This window comes from Furipterus horrens, unplaced genomic scaffold (genome assembly GCF_987537825.1).
Source record: "Furipterus horrens unplaced genomic scaffold, mFurHor1.1.pri manual_scaffold_4, whole genome shotgun sequence".
Classification (NCBI taxonomy): Eukaryota; Metazoa; Chordata; class Mammalia; order Chiroptera; family Furipteridae; genus Furipterus; species Furipterus horrens.
Window position 1 is genome coordinate 155,967,797 of NW_028327174.1, and position 22,956 is coordinate 155,990,752.

A 22,956-nucleotide genomic window follows, 5' to 3' on the forward strand; every position below is an offset into this window, starting at 1 on the left:
AATACTAGAAAGCTGAAATCTATGGTAAAGTCTCCCAGCCAGGGGGATGAGGGTGGGGCCAATCACATTTTTTCCTTCCACAAAGTGGAGCGTCAGACACTGAGGCCGGCAGCCGTGTCCCTTGGGGACCGCCCACTAAGAGCTTCTCTGCCAAGGGTGGCCATGGGGCACTGATTTTCTTACTGTCCATCTTCATGCGTGAAGCCTCTTTCATCACCACATGGCTTTTTAATTTTCTAATTTCACAGACATCACAGGTCAGCTACTCAGTGCAAACCTTTGCCTGGTAGGAAACTGCTCAGACAGTGCGGACTGTACTGTGAGGGAGCTTTGCTTCCACCCAGATGCGTGACCCATCCGACAGAGGATGAACCCCGTGTGCTGCCAGGGGACTGCACGCTGCCCTCACGTGCCCTGGCCTGCCTCACCCCATCTGCCTCCTTCCTGCAGAGGCAGGGAGGGGCAGGGAGGGGCATCTGGGCTTGTGTGTCAGTGTGTGTGTGTGGGGGGGGTCCAGGGCAAGTCACCCCTGGAGACTCTGATGACTCATCCACAAACCAGGTGTTTGCTGCCCCCTCCCTGATGGGCTGTCTTGAGGACGGTGGGACATGATTCTGTGAAGGGTTGGGCACTGCCTGGCAGGGCATCATGGGCACCAGCACACAGCCTCACCAGTCCCATCCAGGCCCCGGCCCTGGCCCCGCCCTCACTCGCTCAGGTTATCCCCACTCCCTGCTCCTCCTCCCCAGACCTTTCCAGACCCAGATCAGGTCCCCACTGGCCCCCCTCTCTCCTGACTTCTCTGCCCCACATCTGAACTTGCACATCCCTACGTCAGGCACTCTACCCCCTAGCACTGTTGACATTTGGGCTGAGTGATCCTTTGCTGTGGGTCCATCCTGTGCATGGAAGGATGTTCGGCAGCATCCCTGGCCTCCATCCACTGGGTGCCAGTAGCATGTCCTCCTCCCTAGTGTGACAACCCAAACAAGTCTCTGGACATTGCCACATGTCCCCTGGGGTTCAAGATCTCCCCTGGGTGAGAACCACCGCTCCAGGTGACTATCTAGAATTACTGAACCGAGGACCATTCTGTTGAGGCTCAATGGGAGAGACTGCTGTGATGGGCACAGCATCAGAGAGTGTGTGGTGTTGTCTGAACCAAACAGCCCATCTTTGATCTAAAAACAATTTCAGGGAGGAATCTGTACATAGTGACCGGATGGAACACCCTGAGTGCGAGCCGCTGCATCTGCATGTGCGCGCTCCTCAGTGCCAGACACTTAGAACATGTTCACAAATGCTCATGACTGCATTGCGGTCACACTGCAGGCCTGTGACTGAAGTTGATTTCCCCCACTTCCGGGTACCTTAATAATGCTTTGGCAGGTGGACAGGGGCAGGCCCACCAGGCTGGTGCCATTGATGGACATGATCTGGTCCCCAATGCTCAGCTTCCCCGATTTCTCAGCAGGCCCTCCGTGCATCATGTTGGCTATGATCACGGTTGGCAAGATGGATCCCCAGCCGGACTCCACAATCACCACGCCCAGGATCTCTCCCTTCTGCTTCTCTATGAACACCTGGAAGGAGAGAAACCCCAAATCAGCAACCACCAGGGCAGCACCAGAAAGCACAGCATTTGCCCTCTTCCTGCCTTGACTGAAGAAGACAGAAAGACCGACGTTTCTCTGAGGACTCCAGCCTGAAGGGATCCTGCCTCCCGGTACTCCACAGCACAGCAGTGTGCAAGAAACAAGTCAACACAGGCCTAGACCCATTTTCGTTATTCTTGTTCACATAAGCAGTCTCGATGTGGCACTACAACCACGAAGGACACCGTTTTTTGTTTTGTTTTCCCTACAGTCTCTAGTGAGACTGGGGGGTGGGGCGGAGTGGGACTGTGTAGGTGGGAGCTTTGGTGGTAAGTTAAGGTTCCCAGGAATAGCTTTTGGATTCTATTCATTGGTTCCCCTATCCCACAATGTTCTCCAATATTTAAGATTCTTGAGTTTAAAAGAAATAAATATGCAGCATTTTACAGAAATACTTCTCTGCAAGGAGGAAGCTGAAGAAAAATAAAACAAAAAGATGCTAAAGTTACCACCACCACAAGGTTGGAAGTGCAAACAGGAAGACCATAGTCTAGACATGCATCGTTTTCGTAGCCTTCCTTGGCAGGGCAGAAAAGACAGGAATTAGTTTTGGATATCTGCTGTCTGGCAAGGGTTGCAGAGATCCCACGAAGAAGTAGGACATGTCTTAGAAGCATCCAACAGAGGGCATGTGTGCACTTATTTATTGCTATTCAGACACACATATGCTCAAACACACACTGGAGTGGTAGCTCCCCTACCCTGGCTGCTGAAGCTCACAGTTGGTCCCTGCTCTGGAGAACTGCCCTTAGCCGAGTGGGAGCCACCCCCTGATATGGGTTGGATTGTGTCCTAACACCCACTGCCTCAGAAGTGACCTTATTTGTATACAGGGTCTTCACAGAGGTAATCAAGTTACAATGGGGTCATTAAGGTGGGCCCTAATCCAGTATGACTGATGTCCTCATAAGGGAAAATTTGGACAGAGGAACGTGCATACAGGGAAGACAACACGAAGACACAGGGAAAAGACACCCATCTACAAGCCAAGGAGAAAAATTTGGAACAGATCTTTCCTCCTAGCCTTCAGAAGGATCCAACCCTGCTGAATTCCTGATTGCAGACTTCCAGCCTCCAAAACTGGAAGATAACAAATTTCTGTCATTGAAGCCACCCAGTCTGCAGTACTTTGTTAGGGCACCCCAAGCACACTGATTCAGCCCTGTCCACCCTTGGGGTCAAAGACTGATCAGCACAGGATGCTAAGGCCCGCCAGTGCCCTCGGCCCCTGGTGCTTTGTCACCCAGAGCTTCCCTGTGGAGCAGAATGAAGCTCATGTCCAGCAAGGCTCCATTTCTCCTCTGCGACCCCACTACCTTGGTGCCCACACTTTGTCCTGAGTGTACTCTCCCCCAAATCCCTTGAACGAGAATCCCTATCTCAGGCTCTGCTTCTAGGGAACGCAGGACACCTAATATATGTTAGTGGGTGAAAAGATCATTTTCTTTCTACCTACTGAATCAAGCCCAAGCTGCTCAGCTGGACTTTTAGGCCTTCCAGTTCTGACCCGAACCCCATGTGGGCCTCCTCCTGTCCTTCCTACACACACCACCTGCCTCTTTCATGGCTCCCCAGACCATTCCTGAGCTTTTCTGACCTTCATGCTTCTGTTACTCTGGCCCACCCCTCTGCATGCCCCTACACTTTCCAAAGAATCCCCAGGCCTCCAGACCAGCTCAGATGGCTGCATTTTCCTCCAGACGCTCCTGCAGAACTGGGTTTGAAGGAGCGGGGCTGTCCCTGCAGGAAGGCAGCATTTGTTGCCTGAAACTCCAGACCTGCTCCATTCTGCCAAGCACAGCTGTTTCTGACATATACTTGTACGGGCACCAGCATTTCACATTCCCATGCCCTTTCCTAGATTGCGGGCTTGGTAAGGACAGGGTGCATGTCCTGTCTGCCTCTGGAACCCACCCCAAATTTAGCTCAGGATTACTGGAGGCAGAGGATGCTCAGACTCACTAGTGATGGCCCTCTGCTGCAATATTTAATCACAAATCCTCATGCAAGGGAGCCAGAGATGGACCTAAACCCTTAGCAATGTCCTGCTTATACCACACTCATTAGCCAGCTCCATGCCCCACCCCCCCATCCCCAGGATCCCTGGAGCTCCTACCCGCTGGCCCAGCTTGGAACAGCTTCAGAAAGTACCTACATCTTTGCAGTTTTCCGACTTGGAGAAGTGGATCAGGTCGTCGTTGTACATGTCCTGGGTGTTGAGCAGGTCGCTATACTCCTTCTGGCTGAGATCTTCAGGGTTAATCCCATTGGCCCTGAGGAATTCCTGGTATGCCACACTAAACGCCTGCCCTATGGACTGTGCAATCAGCTGGGCCTAGATAGCAGCCAGAGAGGGGAGACGAAGGTCAATAGGGCAGTCCTGTTGGTAGACAGCCCCAGCCATCAGGACTGCGAAGCCCAAGGCATCGGCTGGGCCAGTGGAGCTACACGGGGTACTAATGTTTGCCAGAGGTCATTTTCAAAATTATTGGGGCCATAAATATATATATATTTATATGAGAGAGAGAGAGAAGAGAGAGAGAGAGGAAGGGGGAGAGAGAGAGAGAGAGAGACATCAATTAGTTGCTTCCCCATGCACCCAAACTGGGACTGAAGCAGCAACCCAGGAATGTGCCCTGACTGGGAATGAAATCTGTGACCTTTTGGTGCGTGGGTCGACGCTCCAAAGAACTGAGTCACACTGGCTGGACTGTGGGGACATTTTTGATTACAACTAAACACAAGGGAGCTACTGGCAACTGAAAAACCAGGAGTCAGAGACACTGGACTTACAACCATGCAAAGGACAGTCCTACACTTTGATAAGTCATTCTACCTCTTATACAACTTTCAAACATCCCACTGGACATTCATGTACCTATAACCCCTGTGTCTAATATCTAAGTTCAGAACTCAATTTAAATTTATATAAAAACACAAAGACTCTAATTATACACGTTGAACGTTCTAAGAACACAACTACTGTATAAACTGAGAGAATGATATTTTGTTTTGGCCAGCACTTTAAAAGGGGTAAGCTTCACGACTTTGGAAAGTCATCAGCAATAATGCTGTCCATGGCATCTGGATTTCCAATAAATCACATCATTAACAGCCTGCACATACGCTGTCCTGTGGGGGAATTCTCCCTGATTGTGTGTGTTTGTCTACTAACCTATCTATTTTCTTAGTTAGCCCTTAATTCAAAATATCAGATAGAAAGTGTTTACAATTAGTAAGTTTGGATATGAATATGTGTTCTCACATCCAAACTTACTAATCAAGTAGGAATAAGCACCTGAAACCCCATTATTCTTTCTGCAATGGTTGGAGCCACACATTTTCATATTGTCTTTAGTACAATGCTACTTTAACTGGATTCTTTTAGTTTCTCCTTTATGTTACATTTATGGGAATACTTTATTTTGTAAAAATGTTTTCAAAAGGAGAGGTTATATTATCTATGAATTTCATTTCAGGGTGGCATCTAGGCATTACAAAATATTTGTTGAGAACCCCGATCTAGCCCATCCTTGCATTTTCCAGGTGAGGAGGTCGAGGCTCAGAGACACAAAGGATCCTGCTCACAGTCACGCAGCTCACAGGACAGGAACTGTGCTCCCACTGTTCTTTCTCCTGCACTGGTTTTAACAACCTTTCTCTGCATGAATCATCCATATGATGACTTAGGATAGCCAGTAGAAATCGAGTACTTATAGATGCCTGTGATGCATTCAGCCTATGGCTGATGGAAGTAGAACTGGTCCACAAGCCCTCCTTATAAGCTCTTGAGGCTAGCTGTTTCAGGATTCAAAAAATTTGGGATTTTAGGAAGGTAACAGGGTACCTATATCATACATTGTGTAATAACCCTTTTAGGGCCCAAGAAAGTATCCTATTCATGAACACAGTAATATTCCTGTAGCAACATGTGTAAGATTCACAGTGAGCTGGGCAAATCCTACCTATGGTCTCATGGCAGATCAGAGCAGGTTTATCAGCAAATTGACTACAAAAATCCCTCTTGTTTGGAGGAGCTCTTTAGACTTTGGAATTGTGGCTCTCTTTTATTATCCTGTTTGGACAGATCGGGAGACACGGGTTGAGAAACGAAGCTGTTCACTGCCTGGGGAGAGGGTGCAGCAGGGGCTGAATCCTGGTGGACCAATTTCAGAGTCCATCCTGCCACCGCCACATGTGACTGCCTCTCAGTGAAATTTGAATGGGTAGAAAAACAACAAAACAAAGTCTCTAGAGTGATGTTTTAAAAACAGACACACACAATTCTAACTAGCCTCTACTCCTTTCCCCATCTTCCCTAGTTTTCGCTAAAAGCAGCTAATTAACACTCTAGAAGTACTTTCTGTGTGGCCAGCAGTGGGAAAAGAAATGCTTAACTTCTCTGGCTCTGAGAGTTGGGTGACTTCACAGGTCACACGTCACATCAGGGACCACCAGCCTGCATCCTGCTGTAAAACCGGAAGGTAGCGGGGCATTGCCTCAGGCGCCAGAGGCACGTGCAGACAGGTGAACTGAACAACATTCACTGGGGAACACGACCAGCAGGCTTGCTGACCACCATGCACGGGGGCACGCAGCGACCATGTAGGCTCCTGGCATTCACGCAGTATCTATCGCAGTCCCGCAGCAGCCTGACAAGGGGGCGCAGTCAGCCTACAAAAGCTCCGCGGCCACGCGGCTGGTGCATGGAGGCAGGATTCATACACAGCTCTGCCAGGTCTGCAGCCAACGCCCTTCTTTTGTCTTCTGCTTAAAAAGCCAAGGTAAGCTTCCCATGTCTACGCTTGTCCGAACTCTTGCTCCCTATTCTTTCCTTTCATCATCTTCCCTGACAGGAAGCCCGAGGAAGAGAAACTCTGCCTCTGCACTCCAAAGCCAGCTGAAAGAGGCAGAGGGATCCTTACGTGCGTCCAGGGAGCTGAGCCAACCCTGCCTTTTCACTGCTGCAGGACACGTGCAGCTTAAGGTTCTAAGTTTGACTCTTTCAGAACTTTCTGAGAACCCCCCGAAACTCATTTTCTCCCAGTGTGCAAGTCTGTCCTCAGTTTTAAAGGAAGAGCAGGGAGAACGGCAGGGAGACGTGCTGCAAGCTCTCAGCCTTCCTGGCAACCTCGTCCCTGGGGCTGCTTTCTAGGAAACCGGACCAGTAACGGATGGTGCAGAAGGTGTGAGCGGCTCCTCCTCTCTGTGACCGCAGCCGGGGCAGCTCTGGTTCCCTGGGGAAAAGCAGCTTGCTTCTGACTCCCAGCTTCTTGAAGGAAAACAATTTACTGCAGCTAGATGAACACGTTCTTGGAGAAAAAATGGCCTCTTTGATGGAGCCACGGTTACCACCAGCAATTTCCTTTAAGTAGTAAGGGCTCTCTGCTCAATATAAGGAAGCTTATTGCATTGTGGCAGGAGGGGAAAGAAATCAGCAGTCAATGGCACTGGCCTGGCTCACTAGAGGGTCTCTGCAGCTCAAAACTATCATGGGGCTGTGGTCCCGGCCTGGGAGGGAGCTGCCAAGGCCTGCCAAGTGCTGGGAGCCACTCAGGTGCTAAAGCAGCTTGAAGCTGGTGGCCTTGCCAGCACTTTCAGTCACAACTGGGAGGAAGACCGAATGGAAGAATGGGCCCCACTGCTGTTGTAAACTAATTTTCTCTGTTTATGTCATCACCTGAAGAGATGAGGGTAGGAATCACTGGCTTTTTGACAGGAACAGCAGCTGGTTTTCATAAGGATGGGGAGGCGGGGGAGTTGGTAGGGCAGGAATCCTGGGCAGAATGCAGGCTGGTGGTCCCCGATGTGTTCCCGTAGACCCCAGGGCAGCCTAAACCACCAAGAACTTTATCCCCAAATGCTCTAGTGCCCAGGTGAGACCTGCTCGGGCCCCCACAGGGTTGACTGAACTCTTCCAACTCTTCTTGCATTTTAACCTCTCTGGCAGTTTGGCCTCCTTGCCTTTCTTCAATCCGTATCAGCAGGCCCCTGCCTCAGGGCCTTTGCACTTGCTTTCCCCTACTTTCAATTTATTCAGCTCTCTGCTCAAATATTGCCTCAGCAGAGAGAATTTTGTTGATCATCCTACATGAAACAGCCGCTAGTCTCTATTCCGACCCAGTTTTATTTTTTTCCTTCATCAAACTTCCCATCACCTACTTTTATATTAAGTATATTTATCTCTTGTCTCCCTGCAACACACATGAGTACCTTCAGTTTACTCAGACTTATATCCCTAGCACTAGAATAGGGATATAAGGCTGAGTAACACATAGTAGGTGCTCAATAAATATTTGTTTACACATATGATTCAGGTCTTGAGAAATAAAGAGAGAGAATCCAGCCACCCAGTGGGCAGTTCAGGTCACTGGAGGTAGACGGGGGAAGCCACCCTTACGTCCTCAGACTCGAAGACGTGGCAGATCATCTTGTACTGCCTTTTTCCATCCTGGGATGGGTGGGACGCTTCCACATTCTCCTGGGAGTTGGAGCGCGGCATCCGCCTGCGGGCCATCAGCACGACAATGTTCCCGATGTCTGCGATGTAGGAAATGGTCCTCAGAGGGTGGTCCATCATTGTCTCCTGGAGGAAGGGAAGAGGGTGGTTAATCCAGTGCAGCATCCAAAGACCCCTGAGAATCCGCCATCCACAACCCAGCCAAGTGTGGTCCATACGCAGGGGACCTCCAGGGCTCACTGCAAAGACTCTGCTTAGCAGATTTATATGCAGCCTCCCAGGCCTGGGGGCAATTCCCTTGGCTAATAATAACTCAGGAGTCTGTGGCAGGTAAAGAGAAATTTCTACAATTTTACAACCAGTAGAATCTCTGGTGGGGAAGGTTAAAAAAAAAAAAAAAAAATATATATATATATATATATATATATATATATATATATATATATAAAATCTGCATGTGATGGGTACATTTTGTTTTCATGTGTGTATAATTTTAAACAAAAAGTTTTAAAAGGCTAATTTGTTCAAGTTCATGAATCTTGTGATAAAAACTTATGAGAATTATTATCAAACAATACCCACAGTTTATTTTTCCTTTGATCTTTAAGAAAATAGTCCCAAGGCTCCTTGTGCCAACCCTGCCCTCCCCCATCCCAAACATGCATCGCAGACACAACCTTCTAGCTTGTATAGAAGCCAGCCTCTGGGGGAAGCTGCTCTACAGACATGGGTACAGGCTCTGAGTTGCCAAGGTGCTAAACTTCATCCAGGGGAAAGGTGGGAGCCAGATAATACCTGTGTGTCAGCATTCAATACTTTGATTCTCTGTGTAGAAATGAAGAGATCCACTTCAGTCATTGGCTGAGATTCGCCTTCAGGAGCCTGAGAAGAAAAATGCACCGAGGGAAAGCTTAGTACATGCCTCTGACCCAGGTGATGGGAGCAAGGTTAGCTCACACACAGAGGCACTGAGACACAGTCACCAGAACAGCAATGCAGACTCCAGAATTAGGTTGCCAAAGCTGAAAGTACCACACAGAGAATGGACACATGGACGAGGGTTAGTTAGCATTTGCAGCTTTCAAGGAAAAAACACAAAATCCCCTTTGCTGCTTCTGCTCTAGAAGCAAGTAACTCACTGCAGGACACTTGGCTCTATGAATGAGGATTGCCAATGACCCTTTCTGCAAGGGTTTCGGAGCACAAGATATTGAAGGAATAAGGGCAACTGACTTGACACCCCAGGACCTTGGCAAAATCTGTCTGCCCCTGCTCCAGTGATGGGGGACAATGTCTATAGCAGGTGCAAACAAAGTCATCTGAATGCAGTTCTGGTCAGAGGGTCTTCATGTTCACATACTGACACAGCAACACAGAAGCAGTACCCTGAATGCACCCCATTAAGAGCCCCAATGCATCAATGTCCCATGGGTAGCTCATAAGCACCTAGAAGCTCCACAACCAAAAAAGCACATCAGTCTGGTTCATTCAAGGCTTAACTCTGCAAGTGTGTGGTTATTAGCAAGTTTTCTTTTTTGCATCCAGCAATCTGACAAATTCACAAATCAAACATGATTATAATTAAACAGACCCAAGTCCCTGCCACATGAATGCTCCTCAATGGTGGGAACTTTCACACTAGCGTAGGATTCATTTAGCATCTCCAATCTGCTCCCTGCCATTCCTCTGAAGTGAAATGACTCATGAGCAACAGAAAATAGCCACTTTAGGCAACTGAGTTTTGAGAAACATTGGCTTATGGGGCGGTTGAAAAAGAAATCTGAACAAAAACTTGCTGGATGCAGAAAACAAAAGCACGAAATAATAAAAAAGGCAAAACATAAATAAATGGAAAGAACAGGCATAACATCAAGATGATGAAGTTGTTTGTACTGCACCTTCTTCCTGCTTTTGGCTAATTTCTGGGCCATCTGCTTAGCATGGAACAAACAGAGACAGGAGAACAGTTAGAAAAGAATTTGCAGAGACTCAAAGTTGAAAAGGGAATTGACAAACTAATACTGATAGCGGTATAAAGCATTGCTGTGGGAGGACAGACTTAAAAAAAAAAGTCCTACTCTGTAGACAATGGATTTCCAAACTCAGAATTTAGTACATGGCAGGGGCAGTAGGAGGAAGGAAATGTATTAAGTTGCTTCTTATACTTAACTGCAATCAATGTTTTCAAAGAACCAATTTTTGGTTCTGTTGGTTTTCTTTAGTATATGCCTGTTTTATATTTTATCAGTTCTAGACTCTATTTTTATTTTCTTCTACCTTCTCTGAGCTGAATTTGCTGATTTTTTTCCCTAGCTTCTTGAGCTATAAACTTAAATGATGAATTTTAAAACTTTTTTCTTTTCGAATATATTTATTTAAAACTATGGCTCTCTCTCCAAGCATTGCTTAAGCTGTATACCACACATTTTGATATGCTGCAATTTAATGATCATTTCATTGTAAACATTTTCTAATTTTCATTATGATTTCTTTTTTGAACTTTGGATTACTTAGAATTGTCTTATTAATTTTAATACCTTAGGAGATTTTCTAGTTGTCTTTTTGTTATTCACTTCTGAAGTAGTTCCACTGGGTCAGAGAATATACTCTTAATTCCATCCTTTGAAATTTCTTGAGTCTTAGCTGTATGGCCTAGCACATGACTGACTTTGGTGAATAAGGCATGTAGACTTCAAAAAACGCATTCTGCAGTTGTTGGGGATAGTGTTCTCTCAATGTCAATTAGGTCAAATACATTGGTTAAGAGTATTTTTCAAATCTTCTATGCACTTGCTAATTTTTTTTGTCTGCTTATTCAAATACTATTGAGAGATATATATTAAGATCTCTAGCTGTTACTGTGGATTTATACATGTCTACTTCTTTCAATCTTTGCTTTATCCATTTTATAGCTATGCTATAAGATACATACATATTTAAGATGTTCATGTCCTCCTATTAAATTGATCTTATATTTTTTCCCTCTTTATCTCTAGTAATGCTTCTTGACTTAAATCTGTGTATTATTAATATAGCCTACACCTAACTAAAAGTGAATGTAAGGTTCCCTTCTTTTCTTATATCTAAAAGCATAGTTAATAAAAGAAGAGACTCTGGGGTTGAATCATTTGAAACTGAATCTTGACTTTGTTACCTAACTAGTTGTGTGACTTGGAGTAAGCAACTTAACATCTCTGTGTTAAATGAGTATAACAATAGTATCTGCCTCATATGGCTGTTCAGAGGATAAAATAAATATATGCAAAGCTCTTAGAACGGTGCCTGGTGCATTATAAGCACTATATTTGGGTTTGCTGTAACACGATTATAATTCACCTGCATCAGGATGCAATGTCTTGGCTTTTGTTGGGCTTGCTACACATACAAAGATCTGGTACAAATAGTGGTGAGTCAATGGCCAAACCAGAGTGCTGTTGTGGTGATGGGGGTGGCATGGAAGGAGGTCTGCTCTCTCACATTCCTTGGTACTCACCTGGTAGAAAAGCTCTTTTGCTCTCAGCAGCACAACTTTATTTCATTAATGACTAAGGTGTCTCGTCTGTACTACCTCATTGTGGAAAAACAAAACTGGATGAGTCAGCCATCCAAGCACCAAATAACTCATCTCTGCTACACCCAGGAATCTAGGGCAGCCCAATCCTGCACAGCCAACCCACAGTTCTTGTTGGTGGCCATGGTGAAGAGTGTGCTCTGGAAAGTCCACAGGCAGCAACTGCAAGTGTTACCCTAACCAATGCATGTGACAGTGGAAATATGTCTGCCTCCAAGGAGTGGCCCTGTGCTCATGCTACACCACACCACAGATCCTTCTTTGGAATCAGGGAGTTCTGCCAGGGCAAGTTCTGACCTGTACCAGTCTGACTGCTGTCAGACCCTAACGTTTGTCTGATTTCTACCACTTCCCCTGACATAATGTGGTAGGAAATGATATGGCACTAATATAAGAATTTCCATTATTTTTTGATACGGAAACTAATAGCTATTGGTCAAAATGCTTCACTCAGGAAACAGTGATCTGAAAGGGCTCTTTCAAAGGAAAATTAAGTCTGTCACTGATGGAATGGCCAAATTCTGGTTCTTTTTCTTTTCTTTTTCTTTTTGTTAGAACTGGTGATGAGGAAAAGAATCCAAATGGCAGAATTGAGTTTCATAAACATCCTGAAATAATGTTTATGAAGTTAAAAAATATTTTATGCACTTGAAGGAATACCATCTTTAAATTGCTTATCATAATCAAGTGTCCTGAAACAAATTATAATTTAAAATTTAGACATAATCTTGGAAATGATGATGGGGTTGGAGCCAAAATGAGAAACTGGAGTGGCAGAGAGAGGTCTGAGAGAACCCCAAGGCCAGCATGCATCTTAAAGCAAGGAATGACAACATCCATTTAAATCCTCGTGTTTCACGGGACTGATTATGGCTTCCCACCCAGCAGGCTGGGTGCAAGGCCATAAACTGTGGCACTGCCCACCCAATCACTCGATCCACACATGTACGGAGTGTTAACTGCTGTTAAGACCCTCGGAGTTCTGCACATGGGGGATTCTCCTGACTATTCCAGTTTTCTTTCCCCTGCTGACAGTATCCTGCTAAGTGCTGCACAACTGTAGATGAAAAAGCTTACAACGGTCCTGTGAGGTAGACATGATATTATCCTCACATTCCAGAAAAGGAAACTGAGGCACAGAGAGGCTAATTAACTCGCTCAAGGTCACACAGCTGTTAAGTGTCAGAACAGAGATTCAAACCTGGAAGTCTCACTTTACACTCCAAATTGCTAGTTGTGTGATCTGGGCAAGTTTTTCATCAATAAACTTCCCTGCTTGTCTGAAAAAATGGGGCTAATAATACCTACCTCACAGGATTCCCCACCCTCTCCATTTGAGGAGTATCAGTAGCCTTTTTACCAGTCATAGACTTTTCCAAGTTAGGTGGGAAACCACACAACTGAAACAAAGCTAGAATGATAGAAGTTTAATTCTATAATTAAATAATAATGTTTGACCTTTAAAGAAAATCTTTCCATAAACAAGTAGAAAAATCTGATCTTATGGAACAGACTAGTAAAGACAGGTGTAAGACTATTTGATAATGAATGATCCTTACAAAAATTCATGGACCAAAACATGTCAAAACACCATATATGAGCTGGCAACATGAGCTTCACAAATGCAGAAATAATGGAGACATATGCACCACACTCTGTGTGGATGTGAAGCAGTTACAAAGGCTCGGGAGCCTCAGCAGGTCCCCCCATCTTCCAGCGGAGGACCAGAGGCTGCAGTGGGAATGGGGGTGGAACGGGGCAGGGAGATAGAGTGGGGAGAGAGGAAGACAGTGAGCTCGCTGCCTTGGCCCCAAGTCTGCTTCTCTAACAGGGCCCACGCGTGATTCCCACTCTGTGTGCGCGCGTAGGGTCTCCACCTAGTGCACTTTCAGTACTGACAGCACCAACAGCAAAGTTCTCTCCAAAAGTTTCTCCCAAAATGTGTTCCAGAGAAACCTAGCAACAAGCCTTTAACAGGCATTGCATAGTGATAACATATCTCTGTTCACATAACTACAGGAGCTTCTGATTAAGCAAAGTGAGTGAAGTCTCCTTAGTACAGGACTTCTCAGGGCCTTCAACAGGAAAATATATGTGGCAAATATCCAACAAGATCTGTTTTGCAGGGTTTCTTGAGCTTGTTTGTGCATGGAACCCTGTCTGTGAGAAGCCGTGGCTTGACTGGAATGCACGGAGCACAGCGGGAGGACAGGTGCTCCCTAGCACTGGCCGGCCTGCCCTTCTCTGAGACAGCGGTTCCCAAATGGGTGAGTCCACCAGAATCTCCTTCAGGGCTCCTGAAGACACAGGTTCCTGGATCCCATCACAGCGAGTTTCTGACTAAGGCGGGGCCTGAGAGTCTGCAATTGTAACAAGTTCCCAGGACCTGCTGCCACTGCTGGGCCAGGGATCCCACTTTGAGAACCGTTGCTCTAATGCATTCCAAAGATATAGGGGGACTTTCTGGCAGGATATTATTTCTCCTCAAAAGTGATGAACAACACAGACAGAAAGGATACATTAGGGAGGGTCCAAAGATGACTTAAAAGTTTTAAAAAATTGGCAGGTGTCTCCTAATTAGCTATTGCATTCAGATGCACCTTATTTCTTGTATTTTGATAGCTAGAAAAGCCTTTTAATTTCAGATTCCTCAGCCTGCCTTGTATTATTGTTACTTCAATACTCTTGTTTACTCCCTTATTAGACTGCATGTTTCCCAAGGTCAAGGACTGCAAGGACTGAGTCTTGGTTAATTTTTATCTCCTATGATGTCTATCAGAGGGGTCTGCATAGAAACCGCTTGTTTTCTGAGCCAAATTCCTTTGTTTCCTTTTCACATTTAGTAGAAAATACCCGGCTAAACCACAACTCCAAATTCTCTCCCCATTTGTCAAATATATCTGTAAATTCTTTGTTAAATTAAGAAAAGCATAATTCTTATGACTCCAGGTATAAATCCGATATCAATATTCAGTTCTAGCATACAGTTAGCGCTGTGTGAGTGACAGACACCACAATCCTTGAACAGACAGAAATTAAAAATGATTTTAAAATGAAAACCTATGCTTTAGGATTGGTGTTTGCTCAGAGACAAAGCACCACAAGCACCAGGGCTGGACTCACGAGAGGTCAAGCAGAGAAAGGAGGCAGAGAACAGAGAGGCGGGCCAGGTGGGATCTGTGCCGGGAGTAAGGGAGGAAGAAGGACTGGAAACAAAAGGAGGAAATCCCTCTGCCTTTGTTTAGGTGAGAGCACCAAGGCAGAAATCATGCACCAGTCTGTGGTGAGGATATTCTGGACAGATTTCCAAATAAATCCAGAGCTTTCTTGTTTCCCTTCCTTTCTGGATGGACACTATAAAATGAGTAGCTTCATTCTGCTCTATATTTCTCTAGAGGTGGCCTAGAAAAAGTCATTTCTGAAAGCTCAGCCTCTCTCTCTCTTTAGGAGAAAGCATGGCACCACCTACCTTCCTTAGAGAAAGGGGTCTCCTGGGCACCTGTGGGCACCGCAGTGCACGCTGCCCTGGAGACCATCCTGACTGATCTGGAGAAATGCTTTTAGCCATGCCCCCCACCCCTTCTGCAGGTGTGCAGGTGATAAAGGCTCTCTGCATACTCTCAAAACAGTAACGTTTGGGGTGGGAGGTGGGCTGTGGTGGAGCAGAAATAAACCATGGGTCTGAATGCAACCATTTCCACTTACAATTTGAGGAAGTGTCAGGCTTGGTGTAAAGGCAAGCAATCCAACGTGCATTTAAATGGATACAAAAGGAACACAAAGCAGAAAATATTTAATGACAGGCAACAGTTCCTTTAGATGCCTAGAAGCACACTGTAAAATGATACCTATAAATAAAATGTAATAATTTCTCTCTCTCTCCCTGCCTGCACTCTGCCATGACCTCCCCAGGGGGTTCCTCCAGGACCTTCTCCAGGACCTGTGAGTAATAACTTCTCTAAATTTCTCTCGTGGTCTTTTGCTCACCATCTGGCACCTGGGACTCTACTTAACAAGTGTAAATTTAACAAAATCGTAACATGCTGTGTTTGTTAACTGTGGGACATGAGGAGTTAGAACTATGACCCTAAAGACCTAGTTTTTAAGTTCACTGCTCTGGATGACAGAAGAGGGGACAGTCAGTGCCTGAGGAGCAGCTTGTTCTCTCAGAGAGTGTTGTGTGTTCTGCTTTGAAGGTTGTGCCAGGAGATCCTAAATTAAGAACAGTGGGAAGATCTGGCAGTATCAGCATCACTTCTTTATGATAAGGGGTGACAGTGAAAAGAAATCAGGCCGAGTTTGGATGGGCAGGTCAACAGGAACCTGATGTTCTACCAGCGGAATTACTGAGTCTGAAAGATCAAAAGGTATGAAGGTAAAGCTGAATGTTTTCGTGGAGCTGTCTGGCTGGGAGCCACGGGGTAAGATGCATCTCTTTGGTGGGGGGGTGGGACTTCCTTTGAAGGAAGTGGACCTTCCCACTGTCAATCATCTTGGGAAAGGCTAATTTGGGGAGAAGACATGAATATTACAGAAGTGGGCCTGATGGCCGCAGGGTCTCAGAGGCACAGACAAGGTTTGGGCTGCCCAGATGAAGAGGTGACATGGGGCCCTGATGCAGAGATGAAATGAGTAGGTCTCTGTCAGTAATCTTGACAGTGGGCTACCCTTGATGGAACTGTAAATACTCTCTATAGTTTATACATCCCAATTCAAAAAATTCTAGTAGTATTATCAAGAGTTGCAGCATGGATTTACTCTACTATGACAGAGAGTTACGGGAAGGCCAGGTACACCATGCATATTTGCTGGCTTAATTCATCTCTTTGAGCTGCTGGGTTTGAGGGTCAGGCTCTCCCTCTACAAATTGCCATTTTCCCTCCCTCCTGAGACTTTGCACATCCCTGAACACGTTAAGTGCTCAAGAAATACTTTTCCTTCATTGAGAGACCAAGGACTCCCAGTGACTGCCTTCTATCTGTGCTTCTTTCTCATTCCTCATTGCCACATACACCCAGGATGAAACTTGTGTGTGAGTGAGAAGATATAAAAAAGTGAATGGATGAAACCAGTTCTAGAGAGTCCTAACCTGCTCTACCCTGCTTGAAATACCTGCTTTGGGGTGTCTACAGTGATGCTCTCCCTGGGATCCAGTGTGGCCATCCAGTGTCTCTGGGGCTGGTGGCACTTAATGATACTTGAGTGACAAGAGGACACTGTAAGTGTCTCTGTAGTCCTGGGGTTCATGGTAGAGATTCTAGAACTCTACCTTTCCATGGGATCAAACCAATTCTGGCTGGTTCAAACTAGTTATGAATGACTTAAACTAGATGAAAGTAGTTCTTCATGGATCAAACAGGCTCACTCCTTTTAAAAGATGGTAGAACAGATTCAAACAGGTTATGACTGACTCAATCTCATTTAAACTGGCTTAGCCTTGCTAAGATTTGTTCAGACTGGCCAGGCTAGATCTGATCAAATGGTTTGCTTTCCTTGAAGCAATCCAGTTCAATTTAGCTTGAACAGGATCAACCTGTTCGAAAGCAATGGGACCTAGTTTGAACAACGCTGTAACAGGAATGTCTGTCACGGATCTCCAGCTGTCAGTGCAAATATGGTGATATACCTCTCACATTACAGAACATACTCAAAACAATGTCCTTCCTCATTATATCAATTTTTCTAAGTTCATGATCATATGGATTTTTTCTCAATATCAGCCATTAAGGACAATCAAAATATACAGTATTTATACATTAGGACTCCATTATACACTGGAAATCTTTTCTTTCTGTTTAGAACTGTTAGCAGGTACATATATAAGCACTGCCTGCAACACCATCCCAATCCACTATCCTCTAAACTTGGGACTAGATATGTGAGGTGCGGGTGGCCACTGTGGATGGCTCAGGAACTCACCCCTGCCCACCGCCCCGCAGAGCACACTGTCCCCTCACCTTGATCCTGCTCACTGCTTCCTGGGCCTGCATCATGCGCACGTTTTTGGAGGGAGTTTTGTCTGAGAGCAGCTGGGTGGAGCCAAGGTAATTGGCAGCAAAAATGATTCCATCGATTAAGTCTTCAGGGTCACAAGGTCCAGGAACTGTAACACACAGAGCCACAGCGGTGAGTGAGGCCACCCTGGGGTGGGCCCGCCAAGTCCCCGGTATGCCACCCCTCCCCCACTGCTCGCCTTTGGCACAGGGGCCCATTCCAGAGACCCCTGAGCAGCTGCTTCAGCCTGCTAGTCTAAGACACCTGTGTCTGCCTTCACTCACCCCTCATCTTCAAATAGTAGGAACAATTTTTTTCTTACAGTAGCTTACTTCACCCAGGCCATTTACTGTGAGAAATGATGTGAATATTTATGTAAACATAAAACACGAAATGTTCTGATGAAGGATGTTGTTTCTCCTGTTACACTGGGAGCCCTCTGGGGACAAGGACTACGTGGTAGCTCTCTTTGGTTCTCTGTGTTGAGTCAGCATCTGTCGCCCAGTGAGTATCGGGTAAATGCTTGCCTGGCAAATGGTCAGGTAGGCAGTTCCGTGACTTGTCATCCATTCATTGCTCCCCCTCTTCATTTTATCCATAATGGGGGAAATAAATTTTATAAATCATAAAAATGAGATGTTTGTTTCAGAATGTCTGGTTCCCACACTTGCCTCTGACCCCAGTTCTGGGAGACAGCTGACATCACCCCAGAGCCTGGGTCTCATACTTGCAGCCACATGTTCCCGGCCTGTGTCTGTGTCCAGGTCAATCCCGAGGAAAATGGGAATTTGTTTCATCGATCAGCCTTTTAATCAAACCTTAGTTTTAAATATCTGAAATGGAGGTATCTGACTCTAACCATAATCTTCGGTAAACACTACTTGAAATTAAAGTGTATGGGACTAATATACAACTAAGTTTATGAGAGATGCACCAAGAAAGGCATTCTAATCCTGGAACGAAAACATGTTATTTTCTTTACCTTGAATGCCACATTTTAACCCACTGTTAAAACCTCAGGGTCTTAAATTAGATGCCTTGAAATGGAAACAATTCACTTTTTCCTTTAGGAAAGCTAGTATGAAATGGTTTTGATTTTCATCCTTATATAATGAAGCTCCTCTTGAGCTTAAAGAGCCGCCTTCCCTGATACACTACTTATCAGGGTATAGACTTAAAAGCAACCTCTTCATTTTTTTCTAAAACCAAGGTGGTGGTTGAAACAAAGAAATTAACAATGGTTTAGGAAATGCCTTCACAAAGAATCTGTGTAGTAAACAAGGAAACCTGTTATTTGTCTTATTCTTGATCTTTCCAGGAAAGACTTCTAGACAGTCACGGATGGCACACAGCCACCTGGCCGCTGCTGCATACAGGTAACCTACATTGTTTTCAACAGCATGTGCATCTCACCCTGAAACTTTTATGCATGTAAGACAAACTCAGGTTATTTACAATACACAGTTTAGTTGCAAAGTAGGGAAGCAGTAGTCTAACTAATATGGACCAGCTTGGACCCATATTATGCTTTGTAAAATGTGGAAGTTCATCAGTCTCTACTTCAACTTCCTGTGATGGATGTACAATATTATATAAACATGGTCGTTTTTGTCAACCAGATATTGAGGAAATATGTCTCATATAAGATGAGATTGTAACTTTAAAAAATGTTCCATTCATTTGTGGAAATAATGAATGTCAAAGGAAACTAAAAATAAGCCACCTCTTTACAGAACTTCCAATATCATGCTATATTTATCTTTGACTTAGCTCAACTCACTGAAAAGGATCCCTCTTGAACCTTGGCAAGTGTGGATATGCAGATATCTTGAAGAGCAATCCAAATAACATTTATATGACTGTGTAAATGTCAAGCAGGTAAGAGACAGAAATATTGGATCTAAACAAATTATACATTTGAGATATAATCTTATGCCCTTTATCCTCCAGGGAAAATGATTGTAATCAAATGTCACTGTCACTCTATCATACCTAGAAAAAAAGCACCCTTATTTCATAAATTCATTTTAGGCTCAGATGTTGGTGTATTATTAAAAAGTTAAGAAAATTAGTTATAATGTCCCTAAGTCAAAGCAGCACAGGTTTGATTCTGGCCTTCTGGAATGTGATTTTCTTTTCAATGGTGCCAGCCAGTGTGTGGCTCTGCAGGTGACAAGCACACAAGTCATATACGTATCTTCACCCTCATGCTCACGCTAAGTCTGCAGGCCTAGATATGAGGAAGAATGGAGTTTCCAGACTTCCAACAACTCCCTGAGGTGCTCTCACAGAATTCTGGAGCTTCACAGAAATGGCACAAATAATTTCCAGGTTATTTGAGAATGAAACCTGAGTAACTGAACTTCACTTATGAGCACGTTTTGGGCTTCAGACCTGAATATTCAAAGAGGTTCCATTCCCAGGCTATAGAACACACTGACTGTTGTTCACTCACAGCATCCAATGACCAGACACGATCTCAGAGGGATGCCTGGGTGTTCTCTGGCCTCACAAAAATCCTTCTTCAAGGAAATGACAAGCCACGCTCCAGGAGGAAGCATCTGCCATCCTCCTGGTAAAGAACCAATGTCACCTCTAGCTAAGCGGGTGCCTCTGTGTGCATGAGGAATGGGAGCTCCGTTTGTGTGGCCCAACCTCAAACCTGGAGTGCCCAGGTTGGGCTGAGTTTTGGCTCTAGTAGGCCTCTTGAGTAAGTATCCCTGTGCAGTGAATTACCTGCACAACCGTGTGTGGCAGTCCTGCACAGAACACAAGAACTGTGGACTCACACCGCTGGTTCACAGCCTGGCTCAGCAACTTGCTAACAGTGTGATCTTGGGGAAGTTGCTCACCCCTCTGATGCCTCCGTCTTCTCATACATAACATGGGGATAATGATAAAACCCACTTCAGGAGACCGATGTGAGGTTTCAGTTAGTTACTACATGGAAAGTGCTTACAATAGTACATGGCAAAAAGTAAGAGCTTAATAAATGTTTCCTTTACAAGATCATCCAAATGGAGAGACAAGAATTATTGGGAGGGGCTTTTTCTTTTTTAAGTGAAGAGAAGCAACATTTCTCCCCCTTAGTTAAAGCTTATTCCCACTTAAATAGTCCTTGATGGATGTAAGAGGTGGACTGGAGCAGAAGTTTCAGATCCAATGTGATCATTACTAAACTGGACAAAGCCCCCACCCCAGCTCAGGTTCTGATGGACGGAATCAGAAAAGGAAGGGAGGAGGATCTTTGAGAGGCTCACAGCCATTGTTTTTTAATCTGAGATTCTCAGGCTGCTACGATTGTGGATTAACTAGCTCTATGGCCTTTTTTCTCCACCGTCTTCCAGTCCAGTGCTTCAAATACTCAAAATGCTAAAAGATTCATGAATGACTCAGTGCCCCATATTTCCTTTTCAGCTCTTACCTTCAACGTAGGTTGGGAATGAAGCCAAGCTTTTTCTTGACTGTAATTAAGACAAAGAGGTTTCAAAAAGGGCAATGCATGATGAAAAATGCATTAACACAACCATCCATGCAACATAAAAAATAAATACATCATTGGTGGCAGATATTAACCAGCTGTCAGCTATTTTTGGTTACAGAAGTGTAAACAAACATATGCATTTCTTATCAAAGGTTACCCAAAGCCCAGAACTACCCATTCATATTTTAGATCATCTGAAAATGCTACATTCCACGGAGAGATATCTGTCAGCTTAAAAAATATCCCATAAACCAAAATTCATAATCCACAATAGCAATAAAAAGGTTTCAATTTTTATTCTTAAGAATCTGGGTTTCTAAGTAAAAACTGCTGATTAATGAAAGCAATAACAATATAATTATATGTTGAAATTAAGAATCCCCTTGGAGAATTTTATTTCACATTAGGTCTTTGCTGCAGTGATCTCTCACAGCGCTAAAAATAGTTGCTAGAGTTTTTATCTCTTCCCTTGATTTCTTACTGATTTATTTTAGTTTAAAAATTCCATTATATATGTAATTATCATGTTTTACCTTAAAGAAAAAACACAATGAACAGGAAGTAAATTAAAAAGCCTGGAATTTTGTGTAGTAACAACTTGAAACAAAGATCAGTCTTCCAAAGGCACCATTGGAAGGGGATATGACCAACTAGAAACCTTCTAGAACCTGACTAGACAGCAGTTTAAATGCTGACTCTCAGAGGAGCAATACTTACCATTTGGCTCCCCTCACAAGCGAATGTCCCAGAGATAACTCTGAGTGGCCAAAAAGTAGGAAATTCATTCCTGCTCCAACCCATAACAGAACTTGTAGCTGATCTGTCTGGGGCAGGGTGATGAGAGAGCATTGTGGGAGAGTGGAGAGCTAACGTCAAAGAGAAAAGGGGCAATCAGGGTTTGTGTGGCCAAGGGCTATCCCCAGAAAGCCTAAAGATTTTCATTGCTAAGAACCTAGCAGGTGTTGGGTGACCATTTAAATGCATACCTTTTAGGAAAAGGGTGTCTAGTAGAGCGTAGCTGATCATCAGGCTGACTTGAGTTGAGGGTGTACTCTGGGGTGCCTGGTGGGCTGGAAGGGGTAAGGGTCCTGTATGACGGCTGGGATGTCGTAGGAAACAGTTCCCTATCATAGTACTTTACACAGTGTTCTTCACTTGGAAGATGAGAATGGCAAAGGGATGATTAATTAGTTGCCTTGTACAAAACTCTAAAAAATAGTAGTGTTAATTTTTATTTGAAAACTCGGAGGCAGTGGAAGCCCCTTAATTTTAGGAATCTAACTTGGTTCAGGACAACAACAAGAATTCAATACTAATCACACAATACACCATGCAGGGCAATCTGTCAGTAAACCTGCAGGTGTGCTCATTGGGATGCGCTCTTCACACCTAAGAGGGTAGGTTTCTGGTTCAGAAAGGATCACTTTTAAAGAAACTAAAGGCACAAGTCCACCAGGAATTGAAGTTTATTGACTGCTAATGCATTTTATGGAAAAATGTACACCAAGTGAAAGCCAAGATATGGGGATAAGAGGAAAGAGAAATACAATTTCAATAGTGCTTTACATAATTTTACTATCTATTTATCCGAGTGAGAAGACAGACCCAGGTGAATGCCAACTGCCAAACCTGTCTAATTCTGGTTGGTTAAAGAAAAAACAATCCATAATATCAGGGCATGCAGATGAAAGCTAGCTTCTTTATAGCGCCAAAAAAATTCTAAATTATCATTCCCTAACCATCTCCCTGTCCTCGTCCTCAGCTGCTAAGGGTCTGGGATAAAAAGGATTTA

General features: G+C 44.7%; 1 protein-coding gene across 4 annotated transcripts in view; it reads right to left on the reverse strand.

Moving 5' to 3' along the window:
* Positions 1-22,956, reverse strand: part of APBA1 (amyloid beta precursor protein binding family A member 1) — a 202,919-nt gene that overhangs the window by 7,155 nt on the left and 172,808 nt on the right. For 3 of the 4 annotated variants that reach the window (XM_090274160.1, XM_090274162.1, XM_090274159.1), the window contains 7 exons: positions 21,105-21,144; positions 17,644-17,789; positions 10,014-10,046; positions 8,911-8,997; positions 8,056-8,241; positions 3,811-3,990; positions 1,371-1,583 (listed from right to left, as the gene is read on the reverse strand). In XM_090274160.1, coding sequence (XP_090130286.1) covers positions 1,371-1,583; positions 3,811-3,990; positions 8,056-8,241; positions 8,911-8,997; positions 10,014-10,046; positions 17,644-17,789; positions 21,105-21,144 — 885 coding nt within the window. The remainder of the gene's footprint in view (positions 1-1,370; positions 1,584-3,810; positions 3,991-8,055; positions 8,242-8,910; positions 8,998-10,013; positions 10,047-17,643; positions 17,790-21,104; positions 21,145-22,956) is intronic. The other variant, XM_090274161.1, reaches the window with a different exon arrangement.